The following is a 24393-nucleotide window of genomic DNA, read 5'->3' on the forward strand; positions in this document are numbered from 1 at the left end:
GTGGCCAAGGCTGGACCAGGCTGAAGCCAGGAGCTTTTTCCACATCTTCCATGTCAGTAGCAGGGGCCCAAACACCTGGGCCATCTTCTGTTGCTTTTCCCAGGCCATTACCAGGAAGCTGGATTGAAAGCCAGGACTCAAACTGGTTCCCCTATGGGATGCTGGCATTGTACATGGCAGCTTTACCCACTACGCCACACCAGCCCCAAGAACTGTTTCTTTTTAAGTCACAAAAACCTTTAGAACAGGCTGGTAATTGATATATTCCACACATTATAGGTTACAGTGAAATACATTGCATTTGAAATTTGATTGAACTTTTTTATTTTTTAAATTGACATAATAATAAAATTTACTTCTTGTTTGATTTACTTGCCTATGTATTTTAACGAGGGTATAGAGTTGTATAACCACTAACATTTAACAGATTTCCAACATGGTCATAACGTTTTAGTTCTGAAAGCTGTAATTTTTAAAAGTTTGAGATTTATTTCTTTATTTGAAAGGCAAAATTGACAGGGTGACAGATGGGAGAGGGGAGAGAGAGAGCGAGCGAGCGAGCCTGCACCTGCTGGTTCACTCCCCAAATGGCTGCAGTGGCCAGCACTGGGCCAGGCCCAGACCAGGAGCCTGGAACTCCATCTGGTTCTTCCACGTGGCTGGCAGGGGCTCAGTACTGGGGCTGTCATGTGCTGCTATTACAGCTGCGTTTGCAGGGAGCTGGTCTGAGGTGAGGTAGCCAGGATGCCAGCTGCTGCTCTGATATGGGTGTGGCTAGTTATTGCAAGCCACAGTTTAGCCTGCTTGCCACAGCACCGTCCTCAACAGTTGTAATATTTTTAAAGTAATTATTTTGATTTATTTTGCATTACTATGCCATGCAGTTTTGTTTAACCTTTTTTTTTTTTTTTTTTTTAATTAAAGGGTATATTAAGTCAGAGTCAAGATAAAGCACTTCGGAGAATTGGAGAATTAAGAGAGGTAAGTTTCAGTGATTAGTACTTAAAGAACAGTAATTAAATCCTTTCTATTTATCCAAACTATTATATATGTTAGGGTAGTTTCATATGCACTTAATTATAATAATCTACCCAGGTTACAAAGCCATGATTATTTTTTAAGAGTTTTAAAATGCATGGTTTTCCAAACACATGTGTTGTCAGAATTAACAGGGTGAGAATGTCCTAGTTAGTACCAGAATATCATTTGTCTGACTGAACAGTTGGTGGTAGCTTCTAGAGTTCAGCTGTTCCTCTGGTGTTTCAGGCTTCTTTTTGCTTTCTCTAGCCAACCATCTTTATGGTGAAATAAAATAATAATCCAGGTTCATTGTAGTTTTGGGGGGAGGTTTTCTTAGGGGTTGGTCTGTTGAAGCTCCTTTGTGTCTTACTGGGGGCCCTCTTGCCCTCTCAGTGGGCAGGATGGCTGGTGTCAACCCCCTGCCCCCCGCCAGCCTGCTGTGCTTTGCAGTGAGTACTTGTTGACTTTTTGGGGTCCTTTGCTCTTGGGTCCACTTGATACCATATTTCTTCCCTCTGCTATTGTTGATGCTGTCTTGTTGTGTTTTGGTATTTGTGGGTGTTGTATATGGTGGACATGGCAGATGATCCAAGTGTGATTTCACACATCACATGGTTTATTGCCATGCAAGAGGGGAGAATAACGTGAGCAGCTGGTGAGAGCGTTTCCTTCAAGGCCGGCTGCCTGGCGGTACTGGCTTCTGTGGAGGGCTCTGGTTACGGCTGGAGGTGTGCCACGCTGTGGAGCTCCTTGATGGTACAGGAGGTCTTGAGCGCGCAGGCAGCGCTGGCAAACCTGTCACAAGATGTCGCCCTGTCGCAGGCTAAGCCGTCCGGGTGTTGATCAGACTGTTGCGTTGATATGTGTTTTGAAGTCTGGTGATTGAGATTGGTAACTAGGTCAGTGACTCACGTAGCAGGGAGTCTGGGGCAGGGGAGTCCCTCTACACACTCAGGTATGGGTCTGGGAAGATGTACTCCTGAGGGGTGGGAGAGGTACACTCTAAAACAAAATGTCACGGAGCATGCTGTGGAAGTGTTTGGAATCATTTCAGCGTTACCTAATCGTAGGAGATACTTGCCTATTTTTGTTATGAATGTTCCTCATGATTTTTGTTTTGCTACTTCCTGTTAATTTATTACCAAAATCAGGGTCACGATAAGAAGTTTGAAACATGTAGCTTGAGGAAAAATCAGAGTTTAGTGTATTAGCAGTGCTAACACTGTATAATTTATGGAATTTATTAGCTCAAAATATATACAAAACGGGGGCCGATACAAAGCCAGGAGCCAGGTACTTCCTCCTGGCCTCCCATGTGGGTGCAGGGCCCAAGGACTTGGGCCATCCTTCACTGCCTTCCCGGGCCATAGCAGAGAGCTGGCCTGGAAGAGAAGCAACCAGGACAGAATCCGGTGCCCTGACTGGGACTAGAACCCGGTGTGCCAGCGCCACAGGCGGAGGATTAGCCTATTGAGCCACGGCGCCGGCCTATTTTTAAATTTATATTTTATTTATTTGAAAGAGTTACAGAGACAGAGTGTGTGTGTGTGTGTGTGTGTGTGTGTGTGGGAGAGAGAGAGAGAGAAAGAAAGAGAGAGAAGAAAAGGGGAGAGAGAGAAAGAGAGAGATCAATTGATCTTCCATCCACTGGTTCACTCCCCAGATGGCTGCAACAGCCAGAACTGGGCCAGGCCGAAGCCAGGAGCCAGGAGCTTCTTCCGGGTGTCTCAGGTGGGTGGCAAGGACCCAAGTGTGTGGGCCATCTTCTGCTGCCTTCCCTTCTATCAGGAAGCTAGATTGGACGTGGAGCAGCCAGGATTGAAACCTGTGCTCATATGGGACACCGGTTCACAGGTGGCAGCTTTACCCGCCTTACCACAACACCAGCTCTTCTAGGTACTTTAAAAAATATTTACTTCAGATAGAGAAAGAGATAGTGAGACAGAGAAGTCCCACTCACTAGTTTACTCCCCAAATGCCCACTCGAGCCAGGGCTGGTCCAGGCTGCCAGGATCCTGGGGTTAGGAGCTCAGTCCAGATCTCCCACTTGGGTGGCAGGGACCTCAAGTACTTGGGTCATCCTTGCTGCCTGCAAGGGTGTGCTTTAGCAGGAAGCAGAGCTGTGGCTGTCCTGAGCACTGCGCTATGGGATGGCAGCATCCCAAGCAGCATCTTAACTTCTGCACCAAAGTACACGCCTGGAGGACTTTTGTTTATGGAAAGAATTTCCTTCCATAATAGTATAACCCATAAAGTTGTAAAAGTTACGTAGTTCCTGGGTACTTTATTCATAGACCACACTTGAGTCTGACGCCTTTTTTTTTTTTTGGACAGGCAGAGTGGATAGTGAGAGAGAGAGACAGAGAGGAAGGTCTTCCTTTTTGCCGTTGGTTCACCCTCCAATGGCCGCTGCGGACGGCGCATCTCGCTGATCCGAAGCCAGGAGCCAGGTGCTTCTCCTGGTCTCCCATGCTGGTGCAGGGCCCAAGCACTTGGGCCATCCTCCACTGCCTTCCCAGGCCATAGCAGAGAGCTGGCCTGGAAGAGGGGCAACCGGGATAGAGTCCGGCGCCCCAACCGGGACTAGAACCCGGTGTGCCGGCGCCGCAAGGCGGAAGATTAGCCTGTTAAGCCACGGCGCCGGCCTTTATTTTACTATATTAAGACATTCAACAATTATTCCTAGTATTTTTTCTTTCCTGTGTGGTTATGGAAATATGCATAGGTGGAATTCATGAGCATTTCCCATAGTAATTTCTAGATGACAAAACAACAGCTCTGTGTAGGCACATGTCTTGTTTCTGTATCAACCATATTAGACACTTTAAATCATGGAAAAAGGAAAAAAAGGTAAGTAGAAACATTTCCTGTCATGTCTTTGCCTGATCGTGACTCTTATAACATAAAAGCCCTATAAATGGGGGGAAGAGGTAAATGCATTTTGCAGACTGTGGGCTCCTTTAGGTAGGAAGGGTTCTCTCATTGCTTTCCAGGTCAGTTAAATGGAGAATGAAGTAAAGCGTCGCCTTCGATGTTTCCTCCTTTCTTGTCCTCTGCCTGTGCGTGGCCTGTGCTTTACCCAGGCTTACCAGACGCCATTCTGTCCACAGTGGGTATTCTCAAGCTAACCACAGACAAGGAATGTTCACTTTTTTTCAGCTTGAGATCACCTCTGACCATAGTGGGATAAAATATTAGTGAAAGTTAAAGATATTAGCTACATTTCATTCATCAGAATTTTAATATAACGACCTTGTGAAACTAATGCTTAGAAGAATGTTAATGCAAGAGTTTACAAAACTTTAGAAGTAATTTAAATTGCCAATAATAGAATTATTGAATTGGTTGTATATTTACAAGTTTATTATAGAGCCGCTTATTGTTGTGCTGAACAGATCAAATACTGTAAATACACATTGAAAATGTGCATCCCAACCAGACCTCGCCTTTCCCTCTGGAGATGGGCTTCAACCGTGTCATCTTCTTTTTTTTTTTTAAAGATTTATTTATTTATTTGGAGGGCAGAGTTATAGAGAGGCAGAGGCAGAGAGAGATATTGATTGATTGATTGATCGATCGATCGATCTTATCCACTAGTTCACTTCCCAGATGACCTCAATGGTCAGAGCTGGGCTGATCGGAAGCCAGGAACCAGGAGCTTCTTCCAGGTCTCCCACTTAGGTGCAGGGGCCCAAGCTCTTGGGCCATCTTCTGCTGCTTTCCCAGGCCATAGCAGAGAGCTGGATTGGAAGTGGAGCACCCAGGTCTTGTGGCATCCATATGGGATGGCAGCACTGCAGGCAGTGACTTTACTTGCTACATCACAGCGCCAGCCCCAACAGTGTTTTCTTACTTGTTCTTTCATAAGGTTTCCATTTATACAACCAGTTTAATTGTGTTTTAAAAGAATAGAGGGGTAGATGTTTTACAGCAATTTTATTACAATCCAGTATCTTGTTTTTGTAAGTTGAAGAGGGGCTATGTTGAACTGTTGAAAGGGAAGGAGCACCAAATTGGAAATATTTTCTAAATTTTTATTGATTTAAACCTAAACTGGAGATACAGTTTATTGTGATCTCTGAGGTTTTTTTCCTTCCATACGTTTATGCTCTAGCAGAATGATTTTGATTATTGAAGTTAGTATATAAACTGTCAGATGATTGTAAATCTTGAGTGACTGATATGTGGCTTTTATTCCCCCAAGAAAGATGCTGAATTTTAAGATTGGACCCCATAGGAGACCAGGATAAGTACCTGGCTCCTGCCTTGAGATCAGCGCGGTGCACCGGCCGCGGCAGCCATTGGAGGGTGAACCAACGGCAAAAAGAAGACCTTTCTCTCTGTCTCTCTCTCTCACTGTCCACTCTGCCTGTAAAAAAAAAAAAAAAAAAAAAAAAAAAGATTGGACTTAGAATCAGTACTTGGCATCATTTTTTAAACAATTTAATCAAGTTGCTGGAATGTTTAAGAAACAAAGTGAGCTGAATGGGAAAGGGGATTGAAATCATGTTCTTTGGGAGTAGTTGGACAAATGGGGGTTGTGTTATGTGAAAAGGCATAGTATTTAATCAATACGTACTGTGCCAGACCTAGTAAATACCTGGATCATTTTTTCTGTGTGCGCACACACACACCTTTGATCAATGAAGGAAGTTTTCTAGAGGGTAAGGCGTACGTACAATCTGTAGCACAGTGTCAGGTAGTAGAACTTCTGAAGAAAAATAAAGCAAACATAGAGATGAAGGTTGAGTGAGCCTTGAGAAAGGGTGGTCAGAGACTTTCTCTTTGGGAAATGGTGGTGGGGAGTTGGAGCCAGTTAGGAGACACCTGCAGTAGTGGTGGGGACTGAATGTGGAGAGAAATGGTCAGATTTGCCACCTACTTTGAAGGTAGCACTGGTATAATTTGCTGATGATCGGACATGGCTGAAGAGGCAGTGGTAAAGGTCACTTTGAGGCTCCTGGCTTGAGTGGCCCAGTGAATGGTGATGTCCTTTGGTGAGATAGAGAACAGTAGGAGACAGTAAGGTTTACTAGGAATAATTTGACGTTTGATTTTGGTGGGATTCAGAGTTTGAAAGTTGTGTCACGGGAAGAAGGATTAGATTTGTTCTTACAAAGGTCTTCAAAGTATAAAGAAGGACTTTAAAATATTTATTTATTTATTTGAGAGGCAGAAAGAAAAACAGAGAGCTCCTATCCATGTTCACTCCTCAGATACCCACAGGGACCAAGGCTTGGCTGCGCTGAAGCCAGGAGCTGGCAGCTCAGCTCCGATTTCCCATGTGAGTGACAAGGAGCCAACCACTTGAGCCATCAGCTGCTGCTTCCCAGGGAGCCCATTAGCAGGAACTGAGCCCAGGCGCCCTGTAGTGAGACGTGGGCATCTCAACTGAGGTCTTCATGGCTAGGCAAGATGCCTGTCCCAAAAGGGACCATTTATTTATTTATTTATTTATTCATAATAGTTGATCTTTTTTTTTCTTCTTCTTCTTTTTTTTTTTTTTTTGGACAGGCAGAGTGGACAGTGAGAGAGAGAGAGAGACAGAGAGAAAAGGTCTTCCTTTTGCCGTTGGTTCACCCTCCAATGGCCGCCATGGCCGGCGCGCTGCGGCCAGCGCACCGCGCTGATCCAAAGGCAGGAGCCAGGTGCTTCTCCTGGTCTCCCATGCGGGTGCAGGGCCCAAGCACTCGGGCCATCCTCCACTGCCTTCCCGGGCCACAGCAGAGAGCTGGCCGGAAGAGGGGCCACCGGGATAGAATTCGGCGCCCCGACCGGGACTAGAACCCAGTGTGCCGGCGCCGCAGGCGGAAGATTAGCTTATTGAGCTGCAGCGCTGGCCCGGAATAATTGATCTTTAAAGGTAGAGTGACATCTGTGGAAGAGAAGAAAAGAGATTGTCCATTGGTTCACTCCTCAAATCCATTCAATACCTGGGGCTGGGTCAAGCCAAAGCCAGGACCCAGAAACTCCATGTGGGTCTCCCATGAGGATGACAGGAACCCAGGGCTTGGGCCATCACCTGCTGCCCCGAGCCACATCAGCAGGAAGCTGGATTGGAGAGGCAGTGCAGCCAGGACTTGAACCAGGTCTCTGACGTGGCATGTAGGCATCCCAAGTGTTGGCTTAACCTGCCCTGCCACAGTGCCCACCCAGAAGACTTACTAAAAGTGCACAGTGACCCCAGACACTACCGTCCACTTGTAGAACTAGTGAAATTCCCGGCCGTGGAGGTACTGGGCGTTTTACCAGCCAGCCTGTGGACTGTAGTTGGGATCTAAGTGTAGACAGCTCATAAGGTCCTTACAACAGTGGTCATTCTTGTTTATGGAGTGTTCTTTGATAGAATCGAGTAGTGGTTCCAGGAGAGGGTGAAGGGGACACGATTAAAAGATGCACCCTGTGTAGCTGAAGCCTTCTTGTCTAGATGAGAAGCTGGTAACATACACAATCTAAAAACCATGGTACGGAAGTGTAGAAGTGTAGACGTTTTCGTGGGCTGCTGACAGAATCCAGAATGAGTAGATGGCTGACAATTATGTAGAAGAAATGAATTTTAAAGAAAGTAAAGGACCTACTTAAAGACGATGTGTGGAGTGAAATGGAGGGTAATTCTTATCAGAGTTTTGGATTTTGTATGCTGAAGGATTACCTCCCAGTTCTCTCCAGAAATGGGGAAAAGGAGACCTGTAATAGGGTTGCTTTTATTTTTTTCAAGTAGAGATATGGAGAATAAGCAACCAGATTGCTTTATGGTCATTATTTCATGAAGGAAAGCTTATTTTAATATTTAAAAAAATTAGGATGGACATATCCTGAGGACAAAATAGAGTTGCTTTTTTTAAAAAAAAGATTTATTTTGTTTGAAAGGCAGAGTTACAGAGAGAGGGAGAGACAGAGCAAGAGTCCTTCCATTCACTGGTTCACTCTCCAGAATGGCCAAACAGTTGGGGTTGGGCCAGGCTGAAGCCAGGGGCCAGGAGCTTCATCCGGGTCTTCCACATGGGTGGCAGGGCCCAAGTACTTGGCCATCTTCTGCCTTCCTGGACGCATTAGCAGGGAGGTGAATTGCAAGTGGCGCAGCCTGGACTCAAACCAAACAATATAGGATGCCAGCCTTGCAGGCAGCAGTTTAAGCCACTGTGCCTCAATGCTGGTCCCTAGAGTGGCTTTTTTTTTTTTTTTAAACTACTTATTTATTTACTTGAAAGGAAGTTACAGAGATGCAGAGGCAGAGAGAGCGAGAGAGAGAGAGAGAGAGAGAGAGATCTTTCATCCACTGCTTCATTCCCCAAATGGCTGCAACAGCCAGAGCTGGCCTGATCCGAAGCCAGGAGCCAGAAGCTTCTTTTGGGTCTCCCATGCAGGCGCAGGGGCCCAAGGACTTGAGCCATCTTCCACTACTTGTCCAGGCCATAGCAGAGAGCTGGATTGGAAGTGGAGCAGCTGGGTTTTGAACTGGCATCTGCTTTACTCACTATGCCACAGTGCTGGCCCTTTGAGTGGCTTTTTTTTTTTTTTAATCTTTTATTTATTTTTATTTGAAAGGCAGAGAGAGAGACAGACAGACAGACATTTAGATATTTCCTATCTGCTGGTTCACTCCCCAGATGCCCACAGCTGGTACTAAGCCAAGCCGAAGCCAGGAGCCAGGTGTCCCAGCAGGTGAGCCATCCCCTGCTCGCCCTCAGGCTGCACATTACTAGGAAGCAGGATTTGGGAGTGGAGCTGTGACTTGGTCACTTGTGCACCAGTATGGAATGTGGGTGTCCCAAGTGGCATGTTAACCACTGAGCCAAATGTCCACCTCCATACCGTTGCTTAAATGAAAGCAATTTAGACATAAGAAAAATCTCCACATTGTTCCTCTGTTTCTAGCTTCACCATGGGGCTGTGGTAGTTTCATTCTGGACCTGACCAGCATTTGAAGACTACTGCTGTGGGCTTGGGGACGTGGGGCAGTGTGGGTGGGGGAGTTGGAGGACAGTAGGTATCAGACAGCACCTCTGTGGACTGGAGAACTCATAAATTTGAAACAGTGAGAGGTGGAGTTGCTTATGAGTCCTTGAAAATATCATTTGAGGAAAATTATTCTAGCAAATGTGTGAGCAATGGATTAAGCCAGAAGACTTCAGATAAGAAACTTTCTAGAAGGCTAGCAAAAGAAATCAGTTATTGAAAATAACTGATTGAATCTGGTCTGTGGTTATAGTTGTGGGAAAAGGTAAACCTAAGAATTGTAGAGAATTCGTAAAATGTTTTGATCATACGCAAGGATCAGCAAAGATTAATATTTATATATTTCAAACTTAGTTAAGTAGTGAGGAGGAGTCCTAGAAAAATAAAGCGGTTTTGGCGGGCTAGCACGCACGTTCCCAGTGGTAAATCTCTAGCACTCTACGGGAGCGCGTGACAGGCAGAAACAGGGGACACAGTGCTGAGCCCAGGAGGGGCTACAGAGTTGGTGAGGGACACAGGAAACCAGGACAATGGGACCCCCGAGGTGATGGAAGGTGGGTGCCTCAGTTGAATTATTAGTGGCTGGTATATAACAAAGAGATAAAGATCTTTGGATTTAGTTAAGAAGGCTCTTTAATGACAAAGAAAGCAATATGTTTGACCAATTTCTGAAACTAAAAATATAATTGTTTGGCAATCGACTAGTTCATCCTCTTTTTTTTAAAGATTTATTTTATTTATTTGAAAGGCAGAGTCATAGAGAGACAGCGCAAGGCAGAGAGAGATCTCCATCCACTAGTCCACTCCTCAAATGGCCACATCGGCCAAGGCTGGGCCAGGCCAAAGCCAGGCGCCTGGAACTTTTTACAAATCTTCCACATGGGCACAGGGGCCCGAGCATTTGGGTCATCTTTCGCTGCCTTCCCAGGTGCGTTATCAGGGAGCTGGGTCTGAAATGAAGCAGCCGGGTCTCGAACCAATGTCCATATGGGATGCTGGCATCAGAGGCAGTGGCTTTACCCGATACACCACAGTGCTGACACCCATCCTCTTCATTTTGTGGGTGAGCAAGTTTGTGATTAAAGCTTTCGTGTTAGGAGGTGAAAGACTACTGACTGATACATGACCACGTAGGTTTAGTTGAAGTGACTATATGGTAACACAAGCAGTACCATCTCTCAAAGTGAAGTTTTACTTTCGTCTTAAGGAAGTTGTTCTCTTTGTTATCATGTAGCCTGCAGTCATTACAGCTCCACAGAGTATGCTTTTTCTTCTTGCACGTTCATGTTCTTTTAGGAACAGGATGATTGTTTGGTGTGATTGTCTTACAGGATGTTTTAAATGCTGATTATTCTTTTATTGTTGCTGATACTTTATCTCAAGCAAAATACAAAACTAGATCGATCAGATCATGGTTTTAAATTTGGAATGCCTTAAGTTTGTACTGCTAGTCTTATACTGAAAATGATCTATGAACTCCTTTGTGTTTTAGGAGCTCCAAATGGACCAGCAGGCCAAGAAACATCTGCAGGAGGAGTTTGACGCTTCGTTAGAGGAGAAAGATCAGTATATCAGTGTTCTCCAGACTCAGGTACGAGCGTCAGAGAGAAGGTGTGGAGTTTTGGGATGGAGAGAAATGCAAGAGTTTTGGTGGGATATCTAAGAGGTTCCAGATTTTTGTTTTCCAGAAATAACCTATTTTAAAAATTCACCGATTTTCCTTAGTTAATTTTAAAGATCATTTTTAAATTTTTTTGTATCTTTTTACAAACTATGATATCATTGGCAATCACTGACATAAAATCTAACTGCATTGAAAACAACCTTTTTGTTTTGTTTTTTCTCCTCTCTGTAATAAAAAGAATATCATTTACTTTGTCCCTGTGTGTTTTAGAGGGTTCTTGCCATATGTTTTCCTGACTTTTTTGTCTTCTAATGAAATGCATGTGTCTTAGGTTTCTCTACTGAAACAGCGATTGAGAAATGGCCCAGGGAATGTGGATGCCCCAAACCCAGTCTGTCAGATCGAAGCTCAGGTTGAAAGTGTCACTAAAGAAGAGAATGTGGAGAGTCATGTGGAACCAGCAAGTAAGACTTGTTGTGTCAGGAGGTTAATTTAAAACTGGAGGAGAGACAACCCAGAAACCAAAAACTGGAGGGTGTGAACTGGTAGACACAGGCTGACATAGACGTATCCTTGGGCTTCGCATTTCCACAAAGGTGCAAGGATTTTTGTTGTTGCTGTTTGGTTCCTTGTTGTTATTCAGGAGAAAGGAAATAATTGTTTTAAAACTTTGGAATTTTCACAGTCTGTGAGTAGCACTTCATTTTGTTATAATTGAAATTTGTTTATTATGTTAAACATAATATATATAATATATATATAATAAATATAATATATAATAAATATAATATTTTATTGATAGCAGTAGGTAGATTTCATATCAACAGGTCAGTTCTGTTTACTGTTAATATGCTATTTGTAATTGTTTGAATATTTTAGCTTTAAAATAATACTTATATATCTCTATATTCAATGATGCCTATGCTGCCTTGGCCTATTAGTTGTTTGACTGGAAACTCAGTTACAGCTCTCCCTATTCCCACTTTTTATTTCCTGGCTTTTTTTTTTTTTTTTAAATCTGAGACTTACACAGAACTTTGGTCCAGCCATAGTAAGTTGCAGAGCACCTGGTGCCAGCACAGTCAGCCTTGAGGGTCCTGCGATCCCTCTGGGACGTGGAAACCGCACTCCTGAACGTAAGGACTTGGGCAGAGCCGTCCTCAGCAGAACTCCTCCTGGGGAGGGATTAGAATGGGATTGGCAGACACTGTGTTAATCCTTTTGAGATGGGCTCTAAGACACGTGGGATCATTTCAAATAATAAAATATGGTTATTAAACTCTCTTTTAGGGAGGTGGCTTCAGTTTGTGTTAGTTAACTACTGTGTTATTTGGGATAGAGTTGAACATGAAAGAGGTGGATGCACTATCAAACAAGTGGTAACTAAGTGGAGGTTTGGAAGGGGCTGTAGTGTTAGCTCGCTTATTACTAAATATGGTTGTTCTGCCACTTGCGATGGCTCAGAGTGTAGAGACAAGAACGTACTCTTGCATGCTAACGCACTGTTGCCGGAGTCCCTGTGCTCCTTACTGACCGGCCCTGCTGTGCTGCTCTGTTGTCAGTGGGAGATGGCGCCTCTGCCAAGACGCTAGAGGCTCTCCAGCAAAGAGTCAAGCGCCAGGAGAATCTGCTTCAGCGCTGCAAGGAGACCCTTCAGTCACATAAGGAGCAGTGTGCGCTGCTCACCAGTGAGAAGGAAGCTCTGCAGGAACAGCTGGATGAGAGGCTGCAGGAGCTGGAGAAGATGAAGGTAATGGAGCACGGAGTCGTTCTGGTTCTGGTTCTGGTCTTGTGTGAAGCCAGACGCACAGGCTTCAGTGTGGTCTCCCCCTTCCTCCACCCTGCAGAGACCGGATGGAGAGGGGTGTTGTTTGGGCACCCCTGTGCCCTGGGCTCCATAGGGCCTACTGCACTTCCAAGTCTTGCTGTATGTCTTTCTCCTGGTAGACTATTAGAAGTACCTAAGTTAGAGAAAATGTTAGCATTCTCATACGGGAAGCTTTATTAGAGTTGGAAATGAATTTTTAAAATTTTTTTAGGAGCTTCATATGGCTGAGAAGACTAAACTTATCACTCAGTTGCGTGATGCAAAGAACTTAATTGAACAGCTTGAACAAGATAAGGTAAAACAACAAAACTTATGATACTGAAATTTGTCAGAGGACCCAAAAATTCACTTTTAGAAGCAGTTGGCAGCATTCATACTTCTGCTTTCCAAAATTATTGTAGCTGCTTCCCCGAAAACTTTGATTCGACATGGATATAACTTAGCATTAGTTTATATCATGTGAGGCTGATTCTTTGTCTGATTTTTCTTGATCCCAGTGAGCATTTTGGGTTGTAGATTAGAATATCTGCTGCAGAGGAAGTCTATATGTATAGTACATAACTAGTTTTCAGAGAAAGTTATTCATAGCAAAGGCATTCTAAATGGGAATGGTATCAGTATATTCTTTCAAATATTATGGAAACGAATTCGTCTCGAAGTTGCCTAACAAGAAGTCGTAGTGTATATATTAGTATGAACAGAAAAATTGAACTTTTTAGATTGGAAGATTAAGGAAGGAATGAATCTTAACCCTTGGCTATTTGGAATTAATGTAACAGCTATACCTATACAGCAAAACCAACTGAAAATCATAGGTAAACAGTTTTGAGCTAAGTTTTTCAGGCCGAAGTTTTCAGTGACCTTGTAATTAGGAACATGGCAGGGTCTGGTGTTGTGGTGCATTGTGTTAAGCCATCACTTGTGACACCTGCATGCCGTATTGGAGTGCTGGTTCAGGTCTCGGCTGCTCCGCTTCTGATCCACCTTCCTATTAATGTGCTTGGGAAGCAGTGGATGATGGCTCAAGTGCTTGCGTTCCTGCCACCACGTAGGAGACCAAGATAGAATTCCTGGCATCAGCCTGACCCAGCCTCAGCCTTTGCGTCCATTTGGATTTGGGGACTTAACCGAAAGCTCTCTGTCACTCTGCTTTTCAAAACAAGAGAGAGAAGAAATGAAAAAGCAACCATGTCAGAGCTGTCTAGCTATGGAAATTTTTGGGCAGTTTTTTCATTATTTCTATAATGTCATTTTGCTAGATTCTACTATAAACTTCATAAGAGCCTTCTTTATATAAAAAATTTTTATTACGAAAAACTTTTTTTTAACAAAAGAACTCTTCGTATTAGTAAAGTCAATTCCTGTGAACCCATGCAGTTTCATCTCTACGGCACCAGTCCCTGTTGTGCTCTTCAGCTCTGGATTGTTTTAGAGCAAATCTAAGAAATCTTATTTCTTCCAGAAACATTTTAATCTACCTTTAAAATAAGGGACTTTTCAGTTTTACAGAAATAAATCTCATTATCCTGCATAGATCTAAACATTTAATAATAATTCCTTAATATAATCTGCTGTCTCGGTTTTAGATTTTCTCTATTATTGTACACATTTTTTTCCCTTCTGTGAGTTAAGATCCAAATGACGTTCCTTTATTGCAGTTGGTTGGCGTGGTTCTTAAGACTTCTTTTACTTACTTATTTATTTTTGAAGATTTATTTATTTGAGAGGCAGAGTTACAGAGAAAGAGAGAGAGGTCTTCCATCTGCTGGTTCACTCACGAAATGGCCGCAACAGCCGGACTTGGGCCAATCCGAAGCCAGGAGCATCTTCCAGGTCTCCTGAGCTTCTTCCAGTCTCCCACGTGGGTGCAGGGGCCCAGGCACTTGGGCCATCTTCCACGGCTTTCCCAGGCCACAGCAGAGAGCTGGAGTGGAAGGGGAGCTGAGACTTGAACTGGCACCCAAATGGGATGCCAGCTCTGTGGGCTGGGGCTTTAACCCACCGTGCCACAGCACTGACCCCAAGACTTCTTTTAGTCTACAGGTTTGATAATCCTTTGTTTTTTCTTTTCTATTGTGATTTCATTTTTGAAGAAGCCAGAGGTCCATGATTTTGGTTTGAGATTTACCTTGTTACTGTCTGTTCATTAGCATTGGGCATTCTGAGGAGTCAGACTGTACAGCAGTGGTTGGCAACCTTCCACGTCAGGCCATTATCTTCTGAAAATTGTAAAATAGCTGTCACAAAGCCTGAACACTTTTCCAAGAGACAGATTGAACCATTGCCTTCTTGTTAGTCTTAAATGACTGATTTAACACAAAATATTTGATTATCTTTTCCCCACAGTGACCTACATTTCTAGTATAGATTATCCAGAGAGAGGGAACAGCAACAAGCGGAGTGGAAGAGTGGAGGAGTAAGGAGTGGTGGTGGGAGCAGAGAGTCTCAGGAAGGAAGAGGAAAGCAGGTGCCTCTGTGGAGCAGCCTTGCTCGTGTGGTGTGACGGCAGGCAGTGCACGCTGTGCAGTCTCTGGGATTGTCTGTATTATAGCACAGATCAGTCATGGTAGTTCCTATTGACCTGAGCTAAGTACAGGAAGCTTTATTTTGTTCATTACAAATTGCTTAATAAGAGAGAATTATAGCACATTATACAGAGTTATAAAATCTTTTAGCTGAAAAATGTATTTTAATGCTTACAAGATTAAACTTACTACTAAAATAATCTTTCATGTCAAAAATACCCTGATAACATGCCAGGTAACTGAGGGGATGCAGAACACAGACCCCAGTTTTAATTTATTTTCCATGAAATGCCGTAGTAAATCATACGTTTTATTGAGATTGATGTGTGTTATTGATGCTGGAGTTTGATTATGTAAATGCGTTAGTGTCTCACTTCTGTTTAGGGCATGGTAATCGCAGAGACAAAGCGTCAGATGCATGAGACCCTGGAGATGAAGGAAGAAGAAATTGCTCAACTTCGTAGTCGCATCAAGCAGATGACGACCCAGGGGGAGGAGCTGCGGGAACAGAAAGAAAAGTCCGAGAGAGCTGGTGAGAACCCAGGGGTTGCTTGCTTTATGTTGGAGCTCAACAGTTGTTTAAAGTGCTTGGCCAAATACTTTTAAACTAACTACTGATAAAAGTGCTCCATTGTAGGGGCTGTGTTAAGATACCATACTACTCATTAGAGGAGGTAGGAGTTTGCACACTGTGGTCTGTGAAATAAATATGGCTCAAGCTAGGAATGATTTTTAGATTGTTAAATAGTTGAAAAAGAGAAGAGTATGTACCAGAGGCCAGTTGTGGCCTGTAAAACCTCACATATTTACCAGCTGGCCCTCTATGGAACATGTTTGCTGACTTCTGCCCTAGAACATCAGAATTCAGGTTTAAAATACAGGAGCTTCCAAGCAGATGCAGCCTCTTACTTAAAGTAACTGCTACCTTGTGGATGCCCTAAGGTAAACAACAGCAGAGGGATTGTCTGCTTTCACAGGGAGCAGTGCACCATCAGTGTACATGGATACCATTATGAATGCCAGGCTGTTAAGCATAGAGACCAGCATAGGATTCAACAAGCTACAACACTGAGTACTTCCAGGACAAGAGAGGTGTCAGAGAGAGAAGAGTGGGGCTGACTGTGTCTTCTGGTCAGTGAGGGTATGAGTTTTGCATTGGGCCTCAAACAGTAGAAAATGAGCATACACAGAGAGATGAGGCTGCACACCTTTCAGGTGCTGCCAGGTCAAAGGCACAGGCAGTACAGTGGATGTGTTCACCAGCTGGAACCATTTTTGCTGAAATGGGAAATGAAGTTGGCTTGTGAAGGAACTGCTATTGAAATCCTAAAAGGTGAGTAGCCGAGTTTAGACTTTGGTATAAAAGGCAACGGAAAACGCGCATAATGTGATGGAACTAGTGTTGTATATAGAAAAGAAATGAAGGAGGAAGTCAAGCTTAGAAGCGAAGATGGAAATCCAGGCTTGGGGGACTGAGAGCTTTGGCACTGTGGCTTAGGGTGGTGGTTCCGGCACGGAGAGGAAAGGCAGAATCTGCAGAGCTTGGTATTTGATCCACGTGGAGGGGCAGACGTCAAGTAGCAATCTAAGATGACTCCAGAGTCTTAACTCAGGAAACTAAATAAGTAGTATGCAGTCAGAATAGGAAGTCCGAATTCAAACAGGAAGGTGAGGATTGAGGACGGCGGTGAGTTGGTGAGTTTGTTTAGATAGTGGATTTGAGCCAATCGTGAGCTTTCCAAACGAACTTGACTTGTTAGGAATATGAAAATCAGAAGCTGGACTGTCCTGCAGGAATGGACGCCTGTGAGTCAGCCTGCAGGAGAGGCTGGTTTCTCCAGAAGGTGATGTTTTGCAGTGGTGCTGATGGTGGTGGGAGCAGCTGCTGCTGCCGCCTGGCATTGCTACTGTGAGCCACGGAAGGCTCTGCTTTGAGCGCTCTGCTTGTATTGACTGGTATTTAATCTTCACAATTCTAGGAGGTAGTGCTATTTATTATCTTCATTTTACCAATACGGAGCTAAGGCCATTAGAAGTTGAGTAACTTGTTACATTCATGCATAGAAAATGTACAGTCCAAGCGTTACCACTCAGAGTCAGTGCTCTTGACCAGAGAGGTCCTGAGTTTGGCAGAGAAACAAGTTATTCAGAGAAGTCGAGGAATTGTGGATAGTTAGGCTTTTGGAGAGAATTACAAGGTATTTTAAGAAGTGGGGAAGGGAGAATTAAGACTTTGAAAAGGTTTTTGAACTTGGTGAGGATTTGATCTTAGGATGCAATTTTGAGAAATTATTTTAGACACTAGGTTGCAAAGTGTTAAGGAAGGGAATGGGTCTGGATGAGAAACAGTTGGTTGACCCCAAATGTTCTCAGAAATATTTCCCCATCTCCTTGAGTTGTTGTATGGTGAAGTGGTTGGAGAATCCAGTTAATGAATTTGTTTCCATTCAGCCTAGGAACATTTCCCTTCAGAGTCAGTAAAAGCATTTTTCAGAATGCAGTCTCTGAAGACGCACTTGAAGCGGTCTGAGAGTTGTGAGACGTTGTTCAACAGTTTGTGTCAGAAAGGAGAACACAGAGTGCACAGTCTTAGCTGCTCCTGTCCAGCCCTGCCATTTTTAGGGCTGCTTTTATTTGACTGTAGTAACCAGCGAAGAAAATATAATGTTGGTTAGGGGATTAAATTGCCTTTTAAAATTGGGGTATACTTTGTGAGGAGCCAGCAACTGATGAACAGTATCAAGCTGGAAAGGGTAAATGATGAAAAGACAAAATACATTTCTAATTCAAACACAAGATAACATTTCCCACATAACTATTTCAGCCAGATGATCTTTAGTACTATACCTTGAAAACACAGATGTATTTTGTCGTCAGATGTGATTTTCATGAGTGCTGTCAAAATATTAAAAGTTAATGAATATGTGAGAATTAAGATTGAAATTATTTGATAGATACATTCACTTTGGAAGGTCTTGCATGCTTTTATAGATATTCTTAAAAGTTAGGTTGGTAGTCCGAATTACGGAGGGCTGTGACAAGAAGTTGTGACAGACAGACTTGCTCACGTGTGGGTGGTGGTTTCTGCGTCTGTAATGAAAACTAGTTTTGTGCCCCAGTGATGTTTCCTCTCATGGTCTCAGTTGAGTCTGAATGGAATGGATCAGATGGGAAGTGGTTTCTCGTTCAAATACAAAGCACATTCCAGTCAAAAGAAAAATTCCTATTCATGCTGGACACGAGAAAAATTCCATGTAAGGGTTTTGGAAAATAGTCTGTGGACATCGTGGAACTCTGGGGAGTTCATTTGCTCTCCTAGACATTTGTTTCCTTTTTCTCAGATTTAAAATTCAAAGGCTAAACACAAAAGAGCTGGCCTGAGATGAGGATATGAGGGCTTGCTGCTGTTAGGGTTTTAGCAGTAGCTGTGTCTGTGTACTATTGTGGGAGCAAATTAACTCTACCAATGCATTTTCAACGATGCAACACTTAAGTTTGATATTGTTAGTAATTCTTGACACGTGGATATTTGTAGACAAATCACTGATTCCATTGACCTACTCACGCTGGATGGCTGAAGAACATTTCCTACTACTTTTCTTGGGAAAGTATGTTGTACTACACATTGTGTAATTTCTAGAAAGATGTCATGCTTCCCATATGTTGAAAGCTAGAAGAAATTTGAATGTCTCTGTTTTTAAAAAAAATCCGTGCTGAAATCCTGAGGCTATGAAGATGGTGATGTACCAACCTCAGGATGCTCTACCAACCTTCGGCTCTTAAACAGTCTCCTTCTCTGGTTTTTTGAAGCATGACACTATAGTACTCTTGGGTTTGTTAAAATTATTTTAGTGATAAAGAAAACGCAACATAAATGTTTGTTATAGGTACGTCACTGTAACCATTGGTACTGTTCATTTCTGAATGTTACTTAAAAGCAGGTGGTCTTTTCTTCCAGTGCCGAGATTTTAAACTTAAGGTAATCTGGTAATTTAGTTTAAGTGCATAATGCTGTATTTTGGGTGTTAGGCAGCATTTCTGATTGTCTGGAAAACAACATTCTCAGTGCAGCAGCAGCGTAGACGCTTAGTGTTACTAAGGTCACACTAGGTCTTGGCTGTTGTGTGTGTGTGTCTAACAGGGTGGGAGGGTAGGAGTGGCTGTCTGTTACTCATTCAGCAAATCATCAAAAAGGGAAAATGAGATGACAGTGCATCGTGGTTTCTGTACACTTCCGTGCGGTCTTTTCTGCAGTCCTTCCTTTTATATTACTGTGACCACATTGCGTATACGTTTTGTCTGCTCTGACCTTCTCCCATTTAGCGTTATTCTGGGAATTCCTTTACATGTTGCTGCAGTACTAACACACGGTGACGGCTGGGTCAGAGTGCATGCACACCATTTTTCTTGGTAACCATTTTTCTACTGTTCAATCCCTAGATGGTTTTGTGGTTTTGCTGTTATGAATATAATACTGTAACAATTTTATGGTACAGCTTATTCCATATCTTTGATTATTTTCCGTATTTTTTCTCAAGATAAACTATTACCCATAGGGTTTTTAATCTTTTTTTGTAAAGTGATTTAAATATGATCATTACACACATACGTACACACAAACCCATGCTACAGTGATAAGCCTTCCTCCCCCCTCCATTACAGTGTTCTTGCTACAATTATGCACAATGAAGGAACTATTATGCTTGGATTAGGAGCAATTCTAGACGACAGTAACTTTGTAAAACCTGTTTCCTTCTCCTATGCCCTGTCTTTGCTAAACTCATGTGTTATATGATTGGCTGCATTTAAAAACTTGGATTAACTCATAACATTCTTTGCTTTTTTTTATTGTCATGTTGTGTTTGTGCAGCAAATAAATTTTTAAAATTCATTTATATAGTATAGGCCTGATATATGAGAGACATTGAGTGGAATATACCCTTTAAAATAGAGTTTATATATATATATATATACATAATGTGTAATATATTCGTATATACAACAAACCAGAATTAGATGTATATTTAAGTGCTTTTTGTTGCTGATAATTTATGTAACGGAATTTTCTTGGTGTCTTAAGTCTCACAAAACATCTTATTTTTGTGCATCCACACATGCCAATAAGTGAATCATGGTGCCTTTCCCAAGCCTTGTATGAACAGGACTGGGGTAAGGGCTGTTTTTTTGCTTTTATCACAAATACTTAGAATAAGCTTTACAAAGAAAATTCCATGTTTCTCAGGCAAAAAAGTTTGAATTAAAGTAGGTTTTAGTTGTGCCATGCTAGATATGCAGTATGTACATATCTGTGCACTGCATGCATTTCTGATAGAAAAAAATTAAATGTTCCAGGAAATGTCACTGTTAATAGACTGCATCAGAAACTGAAGACGACACTTCTCTGATGTAGAATTGTATTTCCATTTTAATTAAATTGTCCTTGCTTAGTCTAATAGTTCTTGAGATTAGCCTGTTATTTTCAGAGTATTTGGTAGGTAGATTTGTGGGTAGGGAGTATGTGAAAATTTAAATGGATCTTCAGATGTTTGAAGGTCAAAGTATAGTTGTAGAATGAATTTTTTTAATAAACTTAAGAAAATAGCTTAAAAAGTAGATTTGCATCATGATATTTAGTGAATTTCTGAAGACTCCAGTTTATATGTGAACCTTGCACTGTCTGTTCTGTGCCACTGGGTGGTGGTCTTTTGTTTCCGGTTTATGGAAGCTCCAGACCAGTGCTTTCCAAGCGTTTTGATCTTGGGGATTCCAGAGAGTTTTGTTGATGTGGGTTATATATAGCTATTTTTTGTACTAGTAACTAAAGACTAAAACTTTTTTGAAGTTTAATTCACTTTAAAAATAACAATTATAAATCTGTGTCATATTTGCATACTTTTATGAAATATGCCTATGTTTCCAAAATAAAATTTAGTGTGAAAAGTGGCCTTGTTTAACATTTTTGTTTATCTCATTGTTTGAATAGAATAGAGCTGGATTTCCATGTTTGTTTCTGTAGTAATATGTAATTTTGGTTAAAATCTATGAGGAAAATCTGCTATAGCTACAGGGTATTTGGAAAAGGGATAATCTCACAGGTTCTTGAAGGAACCTCAGGATCTTTGGGCCACGTATTGGAAACTGCTGCTTTAGACTTGATTTTCATAAAAGAATCCTTGAGAATTGTATAGGGATTCTGATAAGTAAGAACAATTTTTGTACTTCTTCTGTTAATTTGTATTTTACTCATTTTGCAATACTAGCTATGTTCTTTTTTAGCTGATTGCCACATGTATACTAGCAGCATTTTTTTTTAACTAGGATACTGACATAGGCACTGGCTTACTTATTCTTGATGTCATTAGCCAGCTTTTTAAATTTTTGATGTCACTTTTGAAATGCATCTTAGTCTCAAAAAAATTTTTATTCATTTATTTCATTTTATTTGAAAAACAGACCAGAGACTGCCAGAGGGAGAGATCTCATCTGCTCTTCACTCCCCAAATAACTGCTGGGACCGGCCAGAGGCTGGAGCACAGAAGTCAGCCTGGGTCTCCCCGTGTGGGTGGTAGGGGTCCAAGTACCTGGGTCCTCACCTGCTGTCTCCCAGCGTCTGCATTAGCAGGGAGCTGGAATCAGAAACGGAGCCAGGCTCCATCGCAGGCACTCAGAGGTGGGGTGCAGACATCCTAAAGAAATGGTGTTTTAACCGCTGTGCCGCACAGTAGCCCTGTTGGCCGGATTCTCAAGATCAGCAGTCTTTGCACACGTCTGCATGGTATCAGTAGCAGGAGGTCTTGGTAGCCTTATTTTGCGGTGTTCTCTGGGAGAAGGCAGTGATGCCACATGTGGTACTTGTGAGTTCTGCCGTTGGCTGTCATGACTGTAGGACGCTGAGGATGAGGACGGGAAAGGCAATGGAGTGGCAGAAACGGGGTTTGTTTTGTTTTGTTTTTTCCCATTTTCTTCCCCTCCACTCCTTACTACTTCAGCCATCTTTTTGTGAAACATTTTCTTTGCATCACCTAATACCTAGCACATGCTTGGTAGGTGATAAATGTCCAGTAAATATTTGATCAGAACATGGTTGAGTTACAGAGCTGCAGCTTGCTAGCCGTTCTTGTGTAACTCTTCTGCTGAGACTGTGTCCATTTCAATAATGCCCACGGATGTGAGTGAACCTCATCTGAAGTGGAAGGTGAGGAGCTGGCAGTGGAAGACCCGCCTTGCGTTTCAATGAACTGGTAAAGGACCACACCTAAGCTTCATTAGTTTTTTGCCCAGAAGTACATATTTTCAAAGTGATTCAACTTTGTTTAAAATAAAAATTGCCTGAGATACATTGAATTTTGCTTTGGAAGAACACACGTGTTCTTGCAACATCGTGCCGCGGTTGGTGCTTAGCCCCTGTGGGTGTGTGCTGTGCTGGCCTTCCCGCGCACCCTGCATGTCGGCAGACCTGTCAGCGGCGGCTGACGCATGCCCGCTCTCTCCGCACTCACTTAGCCTCTGTTGGTAGTTGAAAGATCATCGTGTAGACATTCAGAAAATACTTATTTGGTACTTACGTTAAAACACTAGCTCCATTTCACTGAGCAAAGAGTATGGAATCCACGTGTAGAGAGCCACGGACCGTGTCTGTGGTTGCCAGGTCAGAGGGTGAGACGTCTCTGGTTATTAAGGGGACCCTCGTACACCCATCTTCCTTGCTGACTGGAGGCGCACTCCCTGAGAGGCAGCGTTTCGTTAAGGATGCAGTGTGGAGCCCATCACGGGTTTGCAGGGCTTTCTGTATATGCACCCATGTGGTGTGTTTCGTTGCTTTTTTCAGAAAACGTACTTTGAGATTCAGTGACTTAAAGCAGAATGGAGATGACAGCAGTGAGTTTGTGTGTGTCAGAGATAGAACATGCTGTATGTTGAGAGTTAGGAGACATTAGTAATAGATTCAGAAATTCTGGTTTAGTAAGAAATATTATAGCTCAGTGGAGCTTGGTCATTGTTAGCATTCTTAGTTTTTAAAAATTGAAGGTAAGGGGCAGGCGCCCTGGCTCACTAGGCTAATCCTCCACCCTGCGGCGCCGGCATACCGGGTTCTAGTCCCGGTCGGGGCACTGGATTCTGTCCTGGTTGCCCCTCTTCCAGGCCAGCTCTCTGCTGTGGCCCGGGAGTGCAGTGGAGGATGGCCCAAGTGCTTGGGCCCCACACCCCATGGGAGACCAGGAGAAGCACCTGGCTCCTGCCCTCGGATCACGCGGTGTACTGGCCGCAGCGCGCCGGCTGCGGCGGCCATTGGAGGGTGAACCAACGGCAAAAGGAAGACCTTTCTCTCTGTCTCTCTCTCTCACTGTCCACTCTGCCTGTCAAAAAAAAAAAAAAAAAAAAAAAAAATGAAGGTAAGGATCATTTGTTCAACCCAGTCTCAAAGTTCTAGCGTTTAAGTTGGTTTATCGGATGCCTCAGTTACTACACTTGAATGAAGGTGTTAAATGAAAAGATTTCAGAGATCTCTTTGTAGATGTGAAATTACTGGGTTGTCTGACACGGTGAAAAGTGGGAGCAAAGATGAGAATGACAGAAACCAGAGTGTCCTGCTTCAGCTACGTGATGGGCTATAACTAAACCAGCTTAGTGGATTTAACACTGAAGTTAGAATATAATACAGAAGAATGGTCTGCCATTTGCTGAGTATGGTTGGAAAAAGTATGAAAATTCTATCTAAACAGGAACCTGTGGTATGAATTTTTCTGTTGCTTGAAAAGGGGAAAGCATTGCATTTACATTTATCTTTATTCTGTGTTGGATTCTGGAATTTAAAAAATGAAAACAAAGTTCACTTGACATTGACGTCTAAAGTTTTGTTTTATTTTGCTTAATTGATAGAAGCTTTTCATTTAAACTCTGTTTTGCAGGAGGAGTATCACAAGTATCTTCAGGTTCTCTGGGGCCTGATTTAAGAAATTTCTAGGAAATGCTTGAAAGTGTTAAGATACAGTCTGAGTAATAGTATTGAAAAGCTGCTGTTGACATCCGAGCGTCACAAGTGCTGTCCTCCCTTTTCCTGTGTCCCTTTCCCGGCGGTGAGCCCCTGCTGCACACTCTGTCACAGTCATCACTTCACCTGACTGGTTTTTGCTTGAGGAAACTAGTTGCTTGTTAGTATCAATCGTTTCTCCTTGACTCTAGAATTTCCCTAAAGGAATATCTAAATAGAACAAAGGCAACATTTTACTTTAAGAATTTCATTTTCCAACATTCTCTTGTCTAAGAATTGTTATTTTGGTGTTTTTAGGAAAATGCCAGTAAAGTTACAACAGAAATCATTAAAAGTTATTTCAGCTAATTAATATTTCTTTGGCACTTAGACCTTATTTCATCAGTTTTATACTTCAGATGTATAAAATGAATAAATTGATTAGGTTTTCTTTTTCTGTATCTGA

General features: G+C 42.7%; 1 protein-coding gene across 5 annotated transcripts in view; it reads left to right on the plus strand.

Annotated features, from left to right (window-relative positions):
- The window catches only part of GOLGA4 (golgin A4), a 126973-nt gene that overhangs the window by 57141 nt on the left and 45439 nt on the right, over positions 1-24393 (plus strand). For 4 of the 5 annotated variants that reach the window (XM_062216092.1, XM_062216103.1, XM_062216119.1 and 1 more), the window contains 6 exons: positions 925-981; positions 10472-10570; positions 10935-11067; positions 12166-12353; positions 12643-12726; positions 15341-15488. In XM_062216092.1, coding sequence (XP_062072076.1) covers positions 925-981; positions 10472-10570; positions 10935-11067; positions 12166-12353; positions 12643-12726; positions 15341-15488 — 709 coding nt within the window. The remainder of the gene's footprint in view (positions 1-924; positions 982-10471; positions 10571-10934; positions 11068-12165; positions 12354-12642; positions 12727-15340; positions 15489-24393) is intronic. The other variant, XM_062216111.1, reaches the window with a different exon arrangement.

This window comes from Lepus europaeus, chromosome 2 (genome assembly GCF_033115175.1).
Source record: "Lepus europaeus isolate LE1 chromosome 2, mLepTim1.pri, whole genome shotgun sequence".
In the NCBI taxonomy this organism is placed as follows: domain Eukaryota; kingdom Metazoa; phylum Chordata; class Mammalia; order Lagomorpha; family Leporidae; genus Lepus; species Lepus europaeus.